Source organism: Alligator sinensis, unplaced genomic scaffold (genome assembly GCF_000455745.1).
Source record: "Alligator sinensis unplaced genomic scaffold, ASM45574v1 scaffold514_1, whole genome shotgun sequence".
Taxonomy (NCBI): Eukaryota; Metazoa; Chordata; order Crocodylia; family Alligatoridae; genus Alligator; species Alligator sinensis.
Window position 1 is genome coordinate 1,298,081 of NW_005842385.1, and position 18,236 is coordinate 1,316,316.

General features: G+C 40.1%; 1 protein-coding gene across 8 annotated transcripts in view; it reads left to right on the top strand.

Moving 5' to 3' along the window:
• Positions 1–18,236, top strand: part of RELCH (RAB11 binding and LisH domain, coiled-coil and HEAT repeat containing) — a 132,223-nt gene that overhangs the window by 56,232 nt on the left and 57,755 nt on the right. For all 8 annotated transcript variants that reach the window (XR_003095432.1, XR_003095433.1, XM_025211010.1 and 5 more), the window contains exons 9-11: positions 747–822; positions 1,275–1,370; positions 13,311–13,423. Coding sequence is in view for 6 of the 8 variants with exons in the window: in XM_025211010.1 (XP_025066795.1) it covers positions 747–822; positions 1,275–1,370; positions 13,311–13,423 (285 nt within the window). In the remaining 2 variants the exon portion in view is untranslated. The remainder of the gene's footprint in view (positions 1–746; positions 823–1,274; positions 1,371–13,310; positions 13,424–18,236) is intronic.

The window sequence follows — 18,236 nt, forward strand, 5'->3', positions numbered from 1 at the left end:
GACACCCCCCCTTGCTGATTGGTGGAAAGGGCTGTCAATCATGTGACCCCCACCTCTTTCCACTACTTGGAGAAGAGAGGCAGGACCACATGTTGGCCAGCCCTCCCAGCCAGTCAGGGGTGAGGGCGGCAGCCATCTTGCCTGCTCACCTCCATGTCAGCAGCTCCTCTCATGCTAATCTTACATTTCTTCCCTTTAAAAGTTATGCTAAAAGAGATCTGCAATCAGAAATTGTAATTTTTTTATAACTAATGAAGTCTAAGACTGAAACTTAATGGTGGAGAAGGGTAATTCACTGATGGGTCTGATGCACCTACTTAAACAGCAAAGTGGAAAATTGCTGGGCTGGGAATAAACATCAGAAAATGAGCAAAAATACTTTTGTCAGGTTATGGAGATTGTATGATCCTATGCTTCTCGAGTTACCGGTTTCCCTTTTTTTCACACTCTAATCTCATTTTTATCTATGCATTTGGTGGCTTCAGGAATGTGAAAGCTCTAGAAATAACTTGTTAATTAGGGCAATCACTTCTTATGCACCTCAAAGTGACAATTTGATTTTAAAAAATCTTAATACTTTTTAAATTTCATTTACAACATTGTAAAATGTAGGTCAACATTAATTTCAGCAGGTGCCCAAATGCACTTTCAGATGTCACTTAGTTAACTAAAACTGAGGGGCTAAGCAAGCTTCCATTAGTCACCTTTGACTGATACTTTTTTCCCCTCTCTTGATACTATTTCAGGAAGTTGTCACCAGCTTTCCATCAAGCACTACTATCTTTCTGTCGGATGTCAGCAGACAGCCGTTTGGGATCCGAGGTATATTTTCTAATTGTCGTAGAATCAAAAAGGGTATGTTGTCTATCTAATGGCAGTCACTAATGCAGCAATAATTCTGGCTTTTTCCAAAGCTTGGTATGTACATTTATTTCTTAAATGAATCCTATAGATGAGTATTTAAAAAATAATGTTTCCTTATTTGAGATTTGGACTAAATATTGGGTAATAGTCTTTGAGCAGAAATATGACCTAATTACTAGTGGTGGTTTTTTATAGTTCTTGAGAAGTATTCAGTTTCTTGCACATGCATTTCTGTGCCTTTAGAGTTGGCATGGAAGCTTCATGCTGGTTCCAAAAGTGCTGATTTGTGCAGGAAAAAATAAAATTGTTCTCTGGCATGTGGTCAAACATTCTTCTGAAAAGCACCATAATAAACTAAAAAAGTCACATTGTTGTCACTGTGTCTCATTTAAAAAAAAATGGATTTCTAGGTGTCCCGGATCGCCGACAGTGAAAAAAGTGTCATGTTAATGCTGGGACGTTGTCTGCCCCACATTGTTCCTAACGTACTGCTTGCAAAACGAGAGGTGAGGAAACCAAACACATTTTTGTTTGCTTTTCATCATGTTGCTGTGCTCATTTTGAGATGTTGTCTTTATTACATGGAAGTCTGTTACTTGCAATCACATTCTTACTTTTGTGCATGCATCTCTGCTCCTAGAGAATGGTTTTACACCTCTGTCAGGTGAGTTCAGTAAAACTGCATGGTATCTTAATAATTCCTCTTATGCTTAAGATGCCCATTAGCATTCAGCAAGACTAACTGCTACTGTAGGTCCATCTGTTTGCCATAGCTTCAATACTCATGTTAAAGAAAAGTATTATTATGATTATTTCTAAAACGAGAGAATTCAAGTACCCAGATATTATAGGATAATGACTAGTTTGTCTAAATTTTACAAAGATCATTGTCAATCAGGTTCCTTAGCAGTTTTTCATGTATTGACCTAAAATGACATGGAAATATAGTGTTTGATAGCTCTTTCCATATAGACTTTTACTAAATCTATTGAATATTTTTTTCCTCGGGCATTTGTTTAGATTTATAATTAAACCAAATTTGTTATGAAACCAAAAAATGATGACACTTTGCTAATCTTAAACATAGAAGGATTTGGGGGTTCTACATAATCATAGGCAGTCTATTAAAATAGAGAAAAGGAAGTCATTGATTCTACAGTTAAAAGTGGGAAGACCTGTTTTACAGATAATTGCTTCTGTCTTCATTGTAAATGTTGCATATAATCAGAAGTAGGTAATTGCAAACCAAATTCAAGCAATAGAACATTGTTTTCCTTTACTATTTGAAACGCTTTTAAAATATATAGTTCATTTGTTACTTGAGGAATCAGTTTTAGTCTTTAGGGGACCTACAGTATGGTAGGTTTATAGTAATGCGTTTGGCATAAACCCATTTAAGGCTTATTGAAAAATCCTTAAGTCAAGAAATTTGTACTGATCCTTTAATGACTTAAATTTCCCTAGCCACTTACTAGTTTTCAGTGATTGATGTGACATTCTGAGATGTGCATGGCATCTGAAATTTTCAGAAACATTCTTTAAGGAAGATGTTTTCTTAAATATTCTATTTGAGGATTCTCAAGTGTTACTACAAAATAATTCTGTGAATGTGCCAGGATCAGTGCTTAATTTCTATTTTGGTTTTTGGGTTTTTTTGCAGTTCTGCTTGGCAGGATGATGATCCAGCTTTTTTCCACAGCTTGTAGCATAATCTGTTAATGCATTAATATTTTTGCAACATTTTAGCCTATTTCCTTCTTATTTTATTTTCAAGTCTAAAAAGGATAAATGGTCAAACACACCCTCAGGAGTTCCTTTATTTCCATATTACCAACTACTTTGCAAGTAAGAACTGGACTGAATAGAAAGTTTACTGTGTGTTTAATATGTATTTTCTCACACAGTAACTGCCGTATTTTCATATTGTAACATTCTTGAGTTACAATATCTTGGAGCTAGCAGGAAAAAAAGCTAATCATTAGTCAGGTTTTATTAAGAATGTCCCTGAATGATATCAGGGCATTGTTGTGCAGACACTGCAGACAAAGATATGGGTCCTGTCTGAAGAAGTTAACTAGCCAGGGTTTAGCAATAACACTTAAAAATGGTCCATCACTTATCAGGGTTTATATTGCCAGTTAACTGGGCAAAATTTTAGAAGCAGTTTAACCAAGGCTTCCTTAGAAACCCGCTTCAATCTTTGTAACGTAAGATTTTGATTTTATTACACAATTTCCTCTTCCTTCACCTTTCGATTAGAAATGCTTTAGCAGTAATAATATGGTTGCACTGAAGGCAACTGTATCTTAGCCATTAGGTCGTTAAAAAACACTGATAGTTTCAGAAAGCTGTTGGTGCTACTTTTTTGTGCCTGGCTGTAGTTCAGACTTTTGCAGGTAATACAATAAAAAGAAGAAAAAATCTTGATCATTCTGGCTTGGTCACAGCATTCTTGGCTACAGAACCCATCAATATTTTAAAATTGTTTCTAAAAGTCTCTCTCAGTAGAGCAGCATGAAGAGATGTATAAAACTGATTTTAAAATTTGAAATGTGTTCATGAGTATAAAGCTTCTATGTATACAAGTTGATGTTCTAACTTTATTTCTATGACAAATTGCTAGATTTATGTTAATTAAAAGAGCTACTTGCAAATACAGTAATACCAGAAGACACTGTTACCCACATGGTTTCGGGTGCAGATAGGTTGCAAACAATTCCATCTGCAAAAAAACGAAACAAACAAAAAAAACCCACAACTGGAGCTTGTGCAGGATCTTTCCATGATCCTGTTCCTTGCAAGCATGGCATCTTAAACTAATACTATTCGCAGTCTGGGTTGAAAGCTACTTGCTTTGTTCTTGTTCCACTAAAATGTAATAATATATTTAAGGTAAAAGTTGTCTGGTTAAATATTTAGCTTCATGGATGTTTGAGTAGTTAACATGACAAAATGAGATATTTCACTAAAGTCTTAAAAGAAAAAAGCAGTCTCTTTAGGTAGTCGAGAAAGATTATATAATGGTAGTCAAATCTCTATTTTCTTACTATTTCCAAGACTTAAATTGTTATTCTAATCCAGCTATTGTTGTATGTAGGTTTATATCTATTGTCTGCCATAGGAATTCTCTCAGCAGAGCATGGGCAGGAGCAAGTTTTAAGGCTATAATATTAAAATATTTCTGCTGTTCTAAATTTAAAAAATAGATAGACTCTATTTGAATCTCTTACACCTTTTCAGTTAACCTATTGCATTGGTTTGGGAGTCATAACGTTAAAAAATGTTGGTAGTCTACCAATACTTGTACACCATTACAGAATTCATCAAGAGGCTGCAGTTTATGTCAGAGAGGACATAAGTTTGGCTAAAGAAAAAATGTTTGAACTACCAGGCTGCTGTCTTTGTCCCTTCTATTCCCTTCAGACATCATATAATCAACAGAAAGTGGCAGAAACAGCTATACAACAGTACAATGATGCTTTATCAAATAATCTCCCATAAATTAGCCCACAGTATGTTACTATCTGTAGCATTAAGAACTTTTGAAGAATAATGCTTTGGAATTGTAGATTATTTTCTCATTATGAAGCTGAAGAGGAGGGAAAACAGTGCTGGATCTTTAATAGCAAATGCTGGTCAAGTGGTGCCAGTCTTCACTCTCTGGGAGAAAGTAAAACTAGCTTTAAAAATATGTTGGCTTTAAGGTGTAGATACTGCTGTTCATAGGTGCGTGTTGAGACACTTTCGTTCTCAGACTTCTTCAGACATTTAACTTTGAAACCAAAACTCAGGCTCAGGTGTCTTATTATATATGTAAGAAGCAAGGGGCTTTGGTAGTATCTGGTATCTTTTATTGGACCAACTATATAGTTAGGAGAGAGAATAGACAAGCTTTCAGGCACTGAAAATCCTTCCTTCGATCTGGGAAAAAAGCAAATAAAACTTGAGCTAAATACCAGGTTAACTAATGTAACTTGAAAGTGGTCCCTTTATATAAAAAACAAACAAACAAGGAGGCAATGAAATAGTAGAGTGAAAAAGAGCCAGCAGAAGTAGCTATAGACTTCCTAAATGGAATTTGAAATAGAGAACCTAATACTGTATAAGGTGCTCAGCAGCCCTGGCCTGCAGGCCAGATCTAACCCCCAGTGCCATGTCATCTGGCCTGCGGGGTATCCCACAGGTCCAAAAATTTGTTGGCAGGGGAATAATGGCACTGATTCCCAACTGCCGTATTTACAGACCTGTGGGGAGCCCTGGGCCTTGCCTGCTATATCAGATGCAGCACAGGGCCTGATCCCAGCATATGACAGCCAGCTGAAGCTGCTTTGGACCGTATCTGGGCATGAAACCAGGTGGAGCACAGGGCCCAGTCAGGCCCATGTGGCCAAAAGCTTGAGCAGCACTGCTGTAGAAGACCATTCGTAACAGAAGAGGGTAGTTACCACCTGTGGAGCAAAGAGAGGTTAGATGAGGAAGGAAATAAATTGTAATGAGGCACAGAACTTCTGCCTGTATTTAGTTTATGGTTTTCAGTGTCCAGGAAAGTTATTAATGTTAGTTCCCAGGCCTGTCCTGTCAAAGTATTTGTGTAGGTTGTCCCTGAGGACAAGGCTTATTGAGGTCAGAGGCAGAGTGGTTGTGCAGGAACAAATGCTTTCCCACTGGTGATTTGATGTCTCATTTTCTCACTCTCTCTCCAGCTATGTAGTTTGTCCTATAAAACATATTCATAAACAAAACATGTTTTTCACCAAAGTCATGTAAGGGAGTCAGTTGGACATTAACATTTGCAATTAGTTCATTCATTACATTCAAGCGTTCCTTATTTTCTCTACTCTTTCTGCAGAGGGCACTCATCAAAAATGGCATTAACATTGCTTGTAAATTTAAAACACGAGTAAAGACATTTTTAAGAAAAACTTCCCAAGTCAACTATTATTTAGTCACATTTTGTACATACTGAATGATATGACTACTTGTTATCATATCAAAATTGTAGAAGTTTAACATTTCTCTCAAATTACAAAAAAGCCATTGACCTCTCAATTTACAAAGCCAGAGTTCTTCTGTAGGCTGATCATTTTGCTTGTGAGCTTTCCAGTATGGAGAACGTTAATATTTAAACCACTTTATTAGGTTTTAGAAAGAGAGGTGAATAAGTGTCTTGTAGACAACAGGACTGGGAAGAGTGTTTGTTGAAAATAACTTGCTATAGGCTAAGAGGTGCAAGCTTGTTTTGCTGTGGGAGGCATGCAGTTAATTATTTAAAGAAACCCTCTTTTGCTTTTAATTTTAGAAGAAATTGCTTTGCATATAGCTGGAGTTGTACTAGTTGCTTTTGGTAAGTTGCTTTCCTTTGGCTGTTGGTGACGAGTATTATACATGTGTGTTATCTTAGTTATTTGCATGAAGTTTTTTAGATTTTATGTATAAATACTTGGATTTATTTCTCTGCTAGTTCTGTACATAAATGAAAACATGTCCATTTCCAAAACTAGAACTTCCTCATTTGAAGTCAGGAGGAAGAGTTGCCACTTGGTATGCTCTTCACTGAAGAATTGGTGAGTTTTTTTTTAATGTAGGGTAGCTAACATATAAGTGACAAAGAGGTAGAACAGAGAGAAGACAAAGCACTTCAGTCAACCTCAAGCAGGGTCATAACCCTCACCTCACCTAGTTTACCCCATATTGAAATAATTGTGTATAATCTTAGCACTGCTCTTACTGTGCATAGCCTACATATGGACATTAACCCCTAGTGTAATCATACTTTCTTAACGGGGAACATGAGACCTCTGACATGTAGTGTTCACTTTCCAGCCTAGTTTGTCAAGTTACAGATACTGAGAACTATATAATGGCAATGTATTCAGCATCTAATGAGAAAGCAAGTGTCTCACTTCCAAATATCCTCTCCTCTGATGGTGGTGACTGGCGCCAATAAGAATTTAATCCAGCCATCCTTATAGTTAGAGATGTTGGAGAATGGAAGAACCTTTCAAGGCATAACAGGACATTGAGAACCAAAAGTGTTGAGCAGAGGAAGAAAAGCAGGCTTTTTCAGAATCTTAACATCACACTTTTTATCCTTTCAGCTCAGGTGTGGTATTCCTTCCCAAGGAAGGCAAAAGGTTTTAAAATAGTACTGGAAGCCCTCTCCTTGACTATTAGGCACTATACATAATCTCAATGGTGCCAAAACTTGCTAACTTCTCTGAGGCTTTTAGTAGCTCTATCACTTGGCTGCTTGTATCTTCTCCAGAAAATTGTAACATTTACAATTTTACTGTGCCATTTTTGTTGACCAGAAGGATTATTATGGTCTTTACTGAGTACCTCTCCACTCAGAACATGAGATGGCAGGATAGAAAAGCAAGAATGTTAGTGCCGCTTGTATTATAACAGCTCTTGTACAACAGTTTTCTCCTTTTCCCCTTCTAATTGATGGGAGAGAGATGTATTTTTTCCAAGACTTTGAGAAACTTCATTATGCTTACTCTATCCACCTGCAGCAACTGTAGAACTCCTCCAATACTCAGCAGAAAATCCCCTTTTGCCTCCATTTTTACCTTCCCCTGTTGTCATCTTCCATAAGTTTTATAGGGAACACATAATAGGACGCTACTGCTCAAGACTTCTCACTGTTTCTCCACTCCCCTTACTAGAAGGAAGTATAGAAGCACTGATGCAGCGATGCAGAGAAGGCTCCATTCTCCCATAGTATGCACGAAAGAATGTGACCAATGGACAAGAAAACACAACTAATTCCATCTGCTATAATAACCAGCTTTCTGCAAGGTAAAGAATTAGCCTTGTGTCTGCCCCATATCAATGGTTCTAGATTACTCATCAGTCTTCCATGCAGGAGTGAGTTATATCCAATTGTATAGTAATAGTTTTATCCTTTGATAACCAGAAAATGTCCATTTTGTCAAATTTTTCTTAATTTCTCAAAGGACTCTTAAAAGTTGCAGAAATTCCTAAACTTGAGATATAATAGTTGTAGTTATGCTCAGGCTGTTTGTGAGAGGTTTTTGTTATTTGGGTTTTTTTTCCCCCTTCCCCTCCCCTATTCTGAGCATTTACATCAGTGAGGGGAGTGGACTCCAGAAACTTTTAATATAGCTAATGACTATAACAGTGAGAGATCACTGCCTGAAAGCATTTTGGATTTCTTAGGGTGATTATCTTTTATTGGACCAACCATGTAGTTGGGATAAAGTTAGACAAGCTTTCAAATGCAACACATGCTTTGTCAGGTCTCTGACAAAGAAAAAATAAATTCTGGACCATCACAGTTAATAACATCATTTTTACACTACGTTAAAAATGCCTTCATTTTCAGAAATTTTTAAAATTAAAATGTTTTTATTTGTATAGCCTTATCCCTACTTCAAAGGAGTGTTCATAAATTAATAGCCAGAGCCAATAGCTTACAGCAGAGTTCAAGATACACCAGAATATTTGGAACAAACCATCCCAGTGTGCAGAAAGATTAGCAAATATGGCAGAAGACCAGCTTGGCTTAGCACGGACTTCTTCAATAAACTAAATCACGAAAAGGAAGCATATAAGAAGTGAAAACTTGGACAAATAATTAGGGAAAAATATAAGAGCATTGCTCGGGCATGCAGGGATAAAGTCAGGAACACCAAAGTGCAATTGGAGTTGCAGCTAGCAAGGGATGTGAAGGGGAAACAAAAGGGTTTCTACAAGTATGTTGCTAGCAAAAAGAGGATCAGGGATAGGGTTGGGTCCCTTACAGATTGGGGAGGCAAGCTTGTGACCGAGGATACAGAAAAGGCTGAAGTACTCAATGCCTATTTTACCTCAGTCTTCACAGGCAAGGTCAACTCCCAGACTACTGCACTGGGCAACAGTTTGGAGGGGAGGTGAGCAGCCAAAAATGGCAAAAGAACAGATTAAAGACTATTTAGAAAAGCTAGGCATAAACAAGTCAATGGGCGATGGGATGCACCTGAGGGTGCTGAGGAAGTTGGCTGATGTGCAGAGCCATTGGCCATCATCTTTGAAAACTCATGGCAATCGGGACAGGTCCTGGAAGACTGGGAAAGGGCAAACATAGTGCCCGTATTTATGAAAGGGAAAAAGAAGGATCCAGGGAACTACAGACCAGTCAGCCTTACCTCAGTCCCTGGAAAAACCATGGATCAGATCCTCAAGGAATCCATTTCTAAACACTTGGAGGAGAAAGGGTTGATTAGGAGCAGTCAGCATGGATTCCACAGGAGCAAATCATGCCTGACCAACCTGATTGCTTGCTATGATGAGGTGACTGGCTCTGTGGATGTGGGGAGACCGGTAGTTGTGATGTATCTTGATTTTAGCAAGGCTTTTGATACGGTCTCCCACAACATTCTCACAGGCAAGCTAAGTAAGTACAGGCTGGATGAGTAGACTGTAAGGTGGATAGAAAACTGGCTGGAGCATCGGGATCAGAGTAGTAATCAATGGCTTGATGTCTAGTAGGCAGTCGGTCTCAAGTGGAATACCCCAGGGGTCAGTTCTGGGGCCGGTTTTGTTCAAGGTCTTCATCAACGACCTGGAAGGTGGCTTAAAGTGCACCCTCAGCAATTTTGCAAATGACACCAAACTTGGGGGCGTAATAGATATGCTGGAGGGTAAGGCTAGGACTCAGAATGACCTAGACAAACTGGAGGATTGAGTCGAAAGGAATCGCATGAGGTTCAACAAGGACAAGTGCAAAGTCCTGCACTTAGGACAGAACAATCCCATGTACCAGTACAGGCTGGGGGCAGAAAAGGACCTGGGAGCTAGTGGACAACAAGCTGAATGAGCCAGCAGTGTGCCCTTGTTGCCAAGAATGCTAATGGCATACTGGGCTGCATTAATAGGTGTGTTGCCAGTAGGTCAAGGGAAGTGATTATTCCTCTCTCTTCTGCTCTGGTGAGGTCACATCTGGAGTACTGTGTTCAGTTTTGGCCCTCCCACTACAGCAAGGATGTGGAAAAATTGGAGAGAGCCCAGCAGAGGGTAGCAAAAATGGTGAGGAGGCTGGGGCACATGACTTGAGAGGACCAGGTTGAGGGAACTGGGCTTATTTAGTCTAGAGAAGAGAAGACTGAGGGGGCATTTAATAGCAGCCTTCAGCTATCTGGGGGGTTCAAAAGAGGATGGAGCTAGACTCAGTGGTGGCAGATGACGGAACAAGGAGCAATGGTCTCAAGTTGCAGCAAGGGAAGTTTAGGTTAGATTTTAGGAAGAATTTTCTCACTAGGAGGGTGGTGAAGCACTGGAACAGGTTACTCAGAGAGGTGGTGGAATCTCCATCCTTGGAGATTTTTAAGATTCAGCTAGACAAAGCCTTGGCTGGGATGATCTAGTTGGGGTGGTCCTGCTTTGAGCAGGGGGTTGGAGTAGATGACCTCCTGAGGTCCCTTCCAACCCAAATTTTCTATGATTAATTATGGCTAGGGACATACCCAAATTGAGGTGACAGATGAACGATTTCAAAGACCAATTGCAGAGCCAGCTGCTATTTTCAGTCTTTTTGTGGTGCCTTCCCCTGCCACTGATTGGCTGGCTGAGTTGTGCAGCCCCACCCCTTGCTTCTGATTAGAGGGGGCTGCCTTCTGTGTGGCCTGCCCCTCACTGCTGATTGGCGGAGAACGGAGGGGCCGCACAAAAGGCAGCCCTCTCAGCCCATCAGCGATGGAGGGGAGTGGCCACCATCTTGGCTGCTCCCATTTGTGCCAACAGCACTCCCAGCCCCGCTCCCCCTCCCCCACTTCCCCTCCAAGCAGGCTGCAAGGCTGAGCCACAGCAGCTACTGGCTTCCACCGGAGAGCCAGCATTTTATTTTTAGTAAGTTTTTCCGTGGTGTTTCCGCATAAAATCGTGGAAACCACTGTGTTTGTTTGCAGAAACCACCATAAAAGTATTAGAAAGCAGCCAAAATCTTAGTGTCCAGAATATGAAGAATAAAATACAGCATACAGAGTTCTAGGATGGAACAAGTCTTCAAATAAAAAAGTAACAAATGTTAGCAAGAAAACTAAATCAAAGGAAGCTTTAAAAAGGGTATAGATACCATGTTTGGCTATATTTGTATTAAAGAATACTTGGTCACTTCTATTATAAGAAACATAGTAGAGGATATAATTGAGCAGTCCAGCTTGCATTTTATCCATCCCTGTATGCCTTGGGATTTTGCAGGGGTAAATGGGTACTCCCATGCCCTGATCGGTACATATAAAATGAGGACCTGCTTATTTCCAGTACCTTAAACTAGAAATCACGTTCAGCTTACAGCTTAACTGAGTACTTCTCAGAACATGGTAGTGGATTTCAGTTGCTGTCCCCCAAGTATATCTTCAGGAGAAAAAGACACAGTGCAAAACAATTGTTCAACTTTTCCTTCAAATGGATTGCAAAGGCTTCGCCATGATCAAGTCTTGGCCAGCTTGGGCAATGTTCAATTTTAGAAATAAAATTCCCTATCAATAGATTAAAAAACACAAGGGAAATGGATGATTGTCCATCAGAGTGATATTTACTTCTCAGTAACCCTAGAAAAGAGAGATGCACCGATACATCGGTCCATATCATATCAGCATCGGTAAAAGGAAAATTGACATAATCGCCAGTTGGCTTTTTTTGGCTAATACAGCCAATAATGTCGCTGATAAATGCTGTGTGAATGCACAGCTTCAGCTTGCATGCAGCCAGCCCAGCAGCTTGGAGAGCAGTGTCCGGCTGGTAAGTCTGTTGGGGTGGGAAGGAAAGGGTTGGGCGCAGGAAGCGAGTGGCTCATCTTGGGGCACGGGGAGGGGAGGTGGCTCCCACCACTGCATGCACCCCCGAGGGAGCCATGGGGGGCATGTTCCCCCCCCCCCCCCGATCTATGCTGAGGGGTGGCACCGGGCACTTCCTGGTGGCAGGGGAACTGGGCTGGGGCTGACCTCAGGGTGGGCGGTGGCGCTGCGAGGGGGGAGGGGGCTATGGGGTGGTAGCCCTGGCCCCTCCCAGTGCTGCTGCTGCTTCACACCCCAAGTGCAGGTCCAGTCCCTCCACCACCAGGAAGAGCCTGGCACCACCCCCACACACAGATCTGGGGGGCATGTGCTCCCCATGACTCCTCCAGGGGTGCATGCAGTGGCAGGAGCTGCCCCCTGCCCGCACCCCCCTAACGAGCTGTTTGTGGCTCCATCCTGTGCCCAGCCCCACTCCCTTCCTCAACGCAGGGGCCTCAGTCTGCCCCTTCCCTTAGCCCGCAACAGACTTATCAACCAGATGCTGCTCTCCAAGCTGCTGGACTGCATATCATCAATAGGATCGGTATTGGCCAATGTAGCTTGTTAATAATCAGCCATTGGTATCGACCCAAATAATCTTTATCAGTTCACCTCTACTAGAAAAATCTCTTACTGAAAGTCTCTAAGACTCTAGTCTCCTTAGATATTGCTTCAACTTTTTTTAGGTTCTATATACTGTGCCAAATTACTAGAAAAGACTTCATGTTCCTGTAACTCATAACTGTTCCTCCATTGCTTGTTAGTCACAAACAAATACTGAGGGAGTTCAGGACTAGAAAGGGTTACTCTCACCTGGTTGGAGGTCTTTTTACTACTTACTTACTTCTCTTTCAGCAAACATTCCATTTTCTACCACCTTCCTATGAAGTTTCTCTCCCATACCTTCCTATTGAAATGAAGTGCAACTTTTTATGCCTTTTCCAAGTAGGAAAGGACTAAGATCGCTGACATCAAGGAAAGGGACTTCCAGTCCATATCTTTAAAATTGTTTTCTCTGGGAATGAATACCATCCAATTTTGAGGGAGTATGTAGAAGGAAAGAAGTTCCTGCTACTGTGAACAGCCTTAATTTCCTTTCACATAGTGCTTTGCAGTCTCATTTTAAAATTTATTATTTGTTCCTGTGGGAATTTAATTGCTCTGGGATGAGAATTCAGCTTCAGAAATTTCCTTTATTTAAAAATCCCTTAAACTGTGTGAGTGCCTAATGTGAATTTTCTCTTTAACTCCCATGTAGTCACAACTAGCTTTTCAGGAGGAGCTCTGTCTGAACCTTAATATTTTAACCAACTTTTGTTCAATTTATTAGATCATGTAGAATAAACTGCCCTGCAGTTATTGTTAGAGTTGGCCTACAAATGTTAATCCTAGTCATCTTGGTCAAGTTTTTAACTTTTATTGGGCTGAATTCCCCTCAATTATAATAGGAAACATTTAGCACATAACTTATGAATGTCAGAATTACTTTTACATTTTCCAGGTCACTTCTTAGGAGACCAAGAGTTTTTAATTAAAAAAATCTTCTGTAAATGTGCTAATCTCGTGTGATTAGATTTCTTTTTGTTCTCTTTTGCCATTGAATGAATATTTGCCCAAAGCATTTTCACTCTGTTTGATTTTTTTCCCCTCCACCCACAATTTCTTTAGGAATTGATCCCACTCATACTGTGTACAGCCTGCCTCCATCCTGAATCCAAAGAGAGAGATCAACTCCTACACATACTATTCAATTTGATCAAACGGCCAGATGATGAGCAAAGGTGTGTGTTTCTATGTTGGGGTGCAGGGGCAAAATGAAGTCAAAGCAGGTTCAATGAAAACGGAATACTCTTAGCAGGTTAATAGCTATTTTTTTTCAACTTGAATTAAGTTCACTGTTTGCTGTCTATAATATTAACAGACTTGTGCACTTTGGGACTTTCCATTTCCATGGCCTGCGCTTTCATGTGTAATTTATAGTTAGTGAAATACAAGAATGTACCTGGTAAATTGCCGTGTAACACTTCAATTTCTTTTTACTTAATGATGAACTGAAAAATCTTAAAATCTTAAGATCATAAATCTTAACACATGTGTAGATATTTTAATGAGACTAGTGTTTACAGTTAAATTTGTTCTACAGTTTAAGAATTGATAGGTTCTTAAAGTTCACAATCTATCTTTAGTAGCTTTACTGGCACTTAAACTAGCATAAGAAATACAGCTCCTGGTCTTTAGAGGTCAATAAAATTAGTTGTGGAAAGAAAGCTTAAGAAAATTGAAGGCATGACTTCCATTTCTCACAAGTAAGAGATTTTTTCCATTCAGAATTTTATTTGTAGCTTGAATGTTTACATATACCTATAGTTAGCAGCTCAACAATATAAGCTATTTTTTTCTTCCATTTTCCTTGGAATGGTATTGAAATATGTGTTCTTTTTGCTTTGTTTTCCCTCTTCTCTGTAACCCTTTCTTTGTAAGATTATCCTTAAGGCTAGTGGGCTTCATTGATAATTGAAAGATTATTTTTTTTCCATCACAACTAGTCTGCAACTTGCATTTTATTTTATATATATATATATATATATACATACATACACACATACATATACACGCACACACATACATTTATATTTATATATACATTTATATTATTTATTTATATATTATTAAACTAGTGGAAACAAATTATCTGTCGTTGTTCTGTGCTGTCTGCAATTCAATCAGGTCTAAAATTGCTTTTTACATCAAGGTTCTCTGACATATATCTTTCTGGTATATAACAACAGTTTTATCTATATCAGTTCATTTGGTGCAATTTAGTGACGGTTCAGCTGATAGTGGGGTTGTTTGTCCAACAACCTGTATCAGAGTAGCACCAAGCAAACTGAAACTTTCTCACAGGGCAAGTCCTTGTTCTGTTTCCAGATTTGTGCTAGCTTTTGAGTTCTGCTTCTAACATGTACCCTGCCTTAAAATCAAATGTTTTAGATACTTTGTTTGAGATTTTAGTCTTTTACATCAGTACGTTTCAGGCTTGATAATATTTCAAGCTGATTATTTATGTAAAGAAAAACATGCTTTTCCTAAACTTGTGTTTTGTTTTTTAGTATAAAACAAACTGATATTTGAGAAATATGATACCTGTTCTCATAAGGAAATGAATATCTTTATAATCTTAAAAGTAAAATTAAGTGTCCTCCGGTGACTAGTTTATTCCTGGATCCAAACTTCAGCTGTCTAAATAAATCCTAAATCTTGTGGGGGAAAGGAGGAGAGTGCTTTTGTCTCAACAAATATATCCCAATTAAATCAGTTCAGGATGATTACCAAAATCTTTCCCTCATGAAGTGTATTTTACCCTAGTTTTTTTATGTATGTAATCCAAAGGTGAGCAGTAACTAATCAAAAGGCCTGTTGCAACCTGAAGAAGCGAGACCATTCAGGCTTAATGACTGACTTTGTGATTATAATCTGTTCTTTTGTAAATTATGCTGTTCACACACAGTATTAACCTTTTTACTATTGTATAGCAGTATACAGTATATAAGACCAGAGGTGGTTAATGAGTGGATTTTGAATAAATGCCTCTATTTTTGCCTGTATTTAAATAAAAGGAATTTACCGACCTTCTGTCGGCATGCCTCTTCATTCACCAGGGTTCAGGAAGCAAGTAGGGTCTATGTAATTTTCAATAAGTGTAAGAGACTTAACGCTTGACTATGCCGCACTTGGTATTGTTTTTGTGATAGGCATGTTAACCCATTGACACACTAGTCCACATTTATATATTTATTATTCTATTGAATGAGCAGGAGGACCTAACTTTGGAGGAGGGAAAGACTTCACTTCAGCTAAATTGAAGATAGAAAAAAAAAACATAAGTAGGGACCCACCAAATTCACAGTTCTGTGGATTCTGCAAAATCTAGCATTGACTGTGAAATCCAGGCAGTGTCAGTGAAATCTGCAGGGGAAAACAAAATGCTGGCTCCTCAGAGGAAACCAGTGGTCCTCAGTGCACTCTGGCAACCCAGGGGGTGGGAAAAAGTGGAAGGGGGGGCTGACTATTCAAAGGAATACAGGCAAGATAGCTGCCACTCCCACCTCTCACTGCTGATTGGCTGTGCGGGTTACTTGTCGTGTGGCCCCACCTCTCTCCATCAATCAATGGCAAGGGGCAGGGCTCCATGATGGACAGCCTTTGCAGCCAGTCAATGGTGAGAGGTGGGGTGGCATAACTGGCAGTCCCCACAACCAATCAGCAAGGCCACTGGGGCTCCTCAGCCAGTCAGAGGCATGTGGGAGGCCTGCTGCGCTCTGTCCATGAAATGGCTGCCTGGGCCCTTGTTCCGCCTGCAAAATCAGGGGGTAGCCCCCATGAATTAGGTAGGTCCGTATGCATAAGTAAATAAAAATAATCAGAACTAGAATCATCGGGATATTTTCAGGAGTGTTTACAAGGCGAAAGAAGTATAGTAGTATGGGCAATCTAGAATTTGTTGAAGAGCAAGACTATTCAAGAAGGAAAAGAGTGATTTATAATCTGTGCTATGTAGGGAATTTAATAGAAACAATAGATAGATGTAGAGAGCCATAAGAGTATCATCTGTGTTTAGTCCCGATTTTTTAATTGTCCAGTTAAGGTTATGCATTTCAGTTCCTGGTCCTGTCTTCTGAAGGTGTTTTATAGATTCCCTTTGAGCACTAGGGAGTGGTTATTCTGTGGGAAGTGTTCCCCTACTGATATTTGTGTTGTCCCTTTATACTGTTTCTATGAGCATTCATTCTGGTGTGCAGTTTCAGTTTAGTTGCACTCGCAGTTTCCATGTTGACATTTGGTGCACTGAATGAGATTACCCTATGTTCTGTGATAGAAATGCAGGGCTTTTGGATTTTGAGGGTTTTTTTGTGGAAGGTGTTGATTGTGGTGGCAATGGAGACACGTTAACAAACTTACTGCTAAGGTGAAGTTGTGTCCCAATAGGTGTCTGTTGATAAGAGGCAAGTTTGCTTATGTTATGACTTGGGCTGTATTGGGAGGGAGTTGTCTGAAGGCCAGGAGCAGGGGAAGGGAAGCTTGGGAATATTTCTCAAGCTATCTTTTTTGAGAAAAGGTTGTACATTTTTTGATAATCCTTCTTGTAGGTGGCATTGTGTTATTGTGGGATTGTATATGGCAACCAGAACCATATGGTCAATGGGTGGTTTCTTTTGTGTGGTAGTAGGTTAGTGATGCGTATTTGGGTAGCTTGTTCAAAGATATGATCTCTGTTAACTGCTTTAACCCAGCAAGGAAACTTTCAGGTTGCTGAGGTGGGTGTCATGAGTATTCTCAGAGCAGATGCAGTGGGTCTTGCTGCATATTTCATATAGCTTTCTTGGTGTATCTGGGATGGTTGCTGGTTTTGTGGACATAAGTATGCTGGTCTGTGAGTTTTCTGTATATAGTGTCTGTTAAGATGCCATCTTGGATCTGGTTTGCAGTATCTAGAAAGTTGATGTTAGTGTAGATTTATTACTGAGAGAATTTAGTAAAAGGATGTCAATTGTTGAACCTGTGGTGAAAGTCAATAACAGAGTCAATAAGCAGCAGTGGGAGGGGAGGCTATGGGGAATTTTGGGGTGATGGTAGCCCAGCACTTCCCACCAGGAAGAGGCTGGTGCAACCCCTGGCCCCGAGCCCCCAGCAGACAGCCCTCACTTGCTGTGAACCCAAATCCGGGGGGGCATATGCCCCCATGACTCCTCTGGGGGTGCACACAGCAACAGGGAGCCACCCCCTCATGGCTCTGTCTAATGTCCCATTCCTTCCCTCACTGTGGGGGTCCTCAATCTGCCCCCCCATTCCCCTCCTCCCCCCCCCCCCCCCCGCGCACACACACACCTTCCCCTTGCACCAGTGACATTATCAGCTACATCGGCCAAAAAAAAGCTGATTGCCAATAATGTCAATTTTCCTTTTATCAGTGCTAATCCAATATGGATAGATATATTGGTGCACTTCTAATTCACATTTAGATAGCCTAGTCTAATATTAGTGAAAGTTTTCATCTGTATTCTCTTTTTGTGTAATGATGTGCCACTTTGTCCTTTTTTCAGTTTTTTTCCTGTTTGGCCCCCGCCTGCAGACATTTGAAATGCTCCCTATTTGTCAGATAACTTTCAAGGACTGTGGGTTTCTTTGGGTCAGATGCTCTTACATCTCTGGTTTTTGTTTGTTTTGGTTTTTAATATCTGTTCTTTACCCTGATTTTTATTTTTTTCTACCCTTCTCTTCACTTTTGGAGGTCTGCTTTTTGTATGTGGTGGAGACCAAAGAAAACCAGTTCTCTCCAACAGTAGTTACTCTTCCCCCTATTCCTTGGGTCTCCCTGGGTGATATTTCCCTCCTTTAAGGGATTCTGAGGATGGGTGTAGTCCAAAAAGATGGATAGTGTTAGGACTTAGGAAATAACCAGCAGAAGCTTTGCCTTTCAGTCTTAAGGACACACAGGGTGTGTCTACACATGCATTAGAGCTGGGAGCAGTTTACTCACAAGTAAATTACTTGTGAGCAAATGCTCCTGGGCAGATGTCTACATGTGTAGGGCAG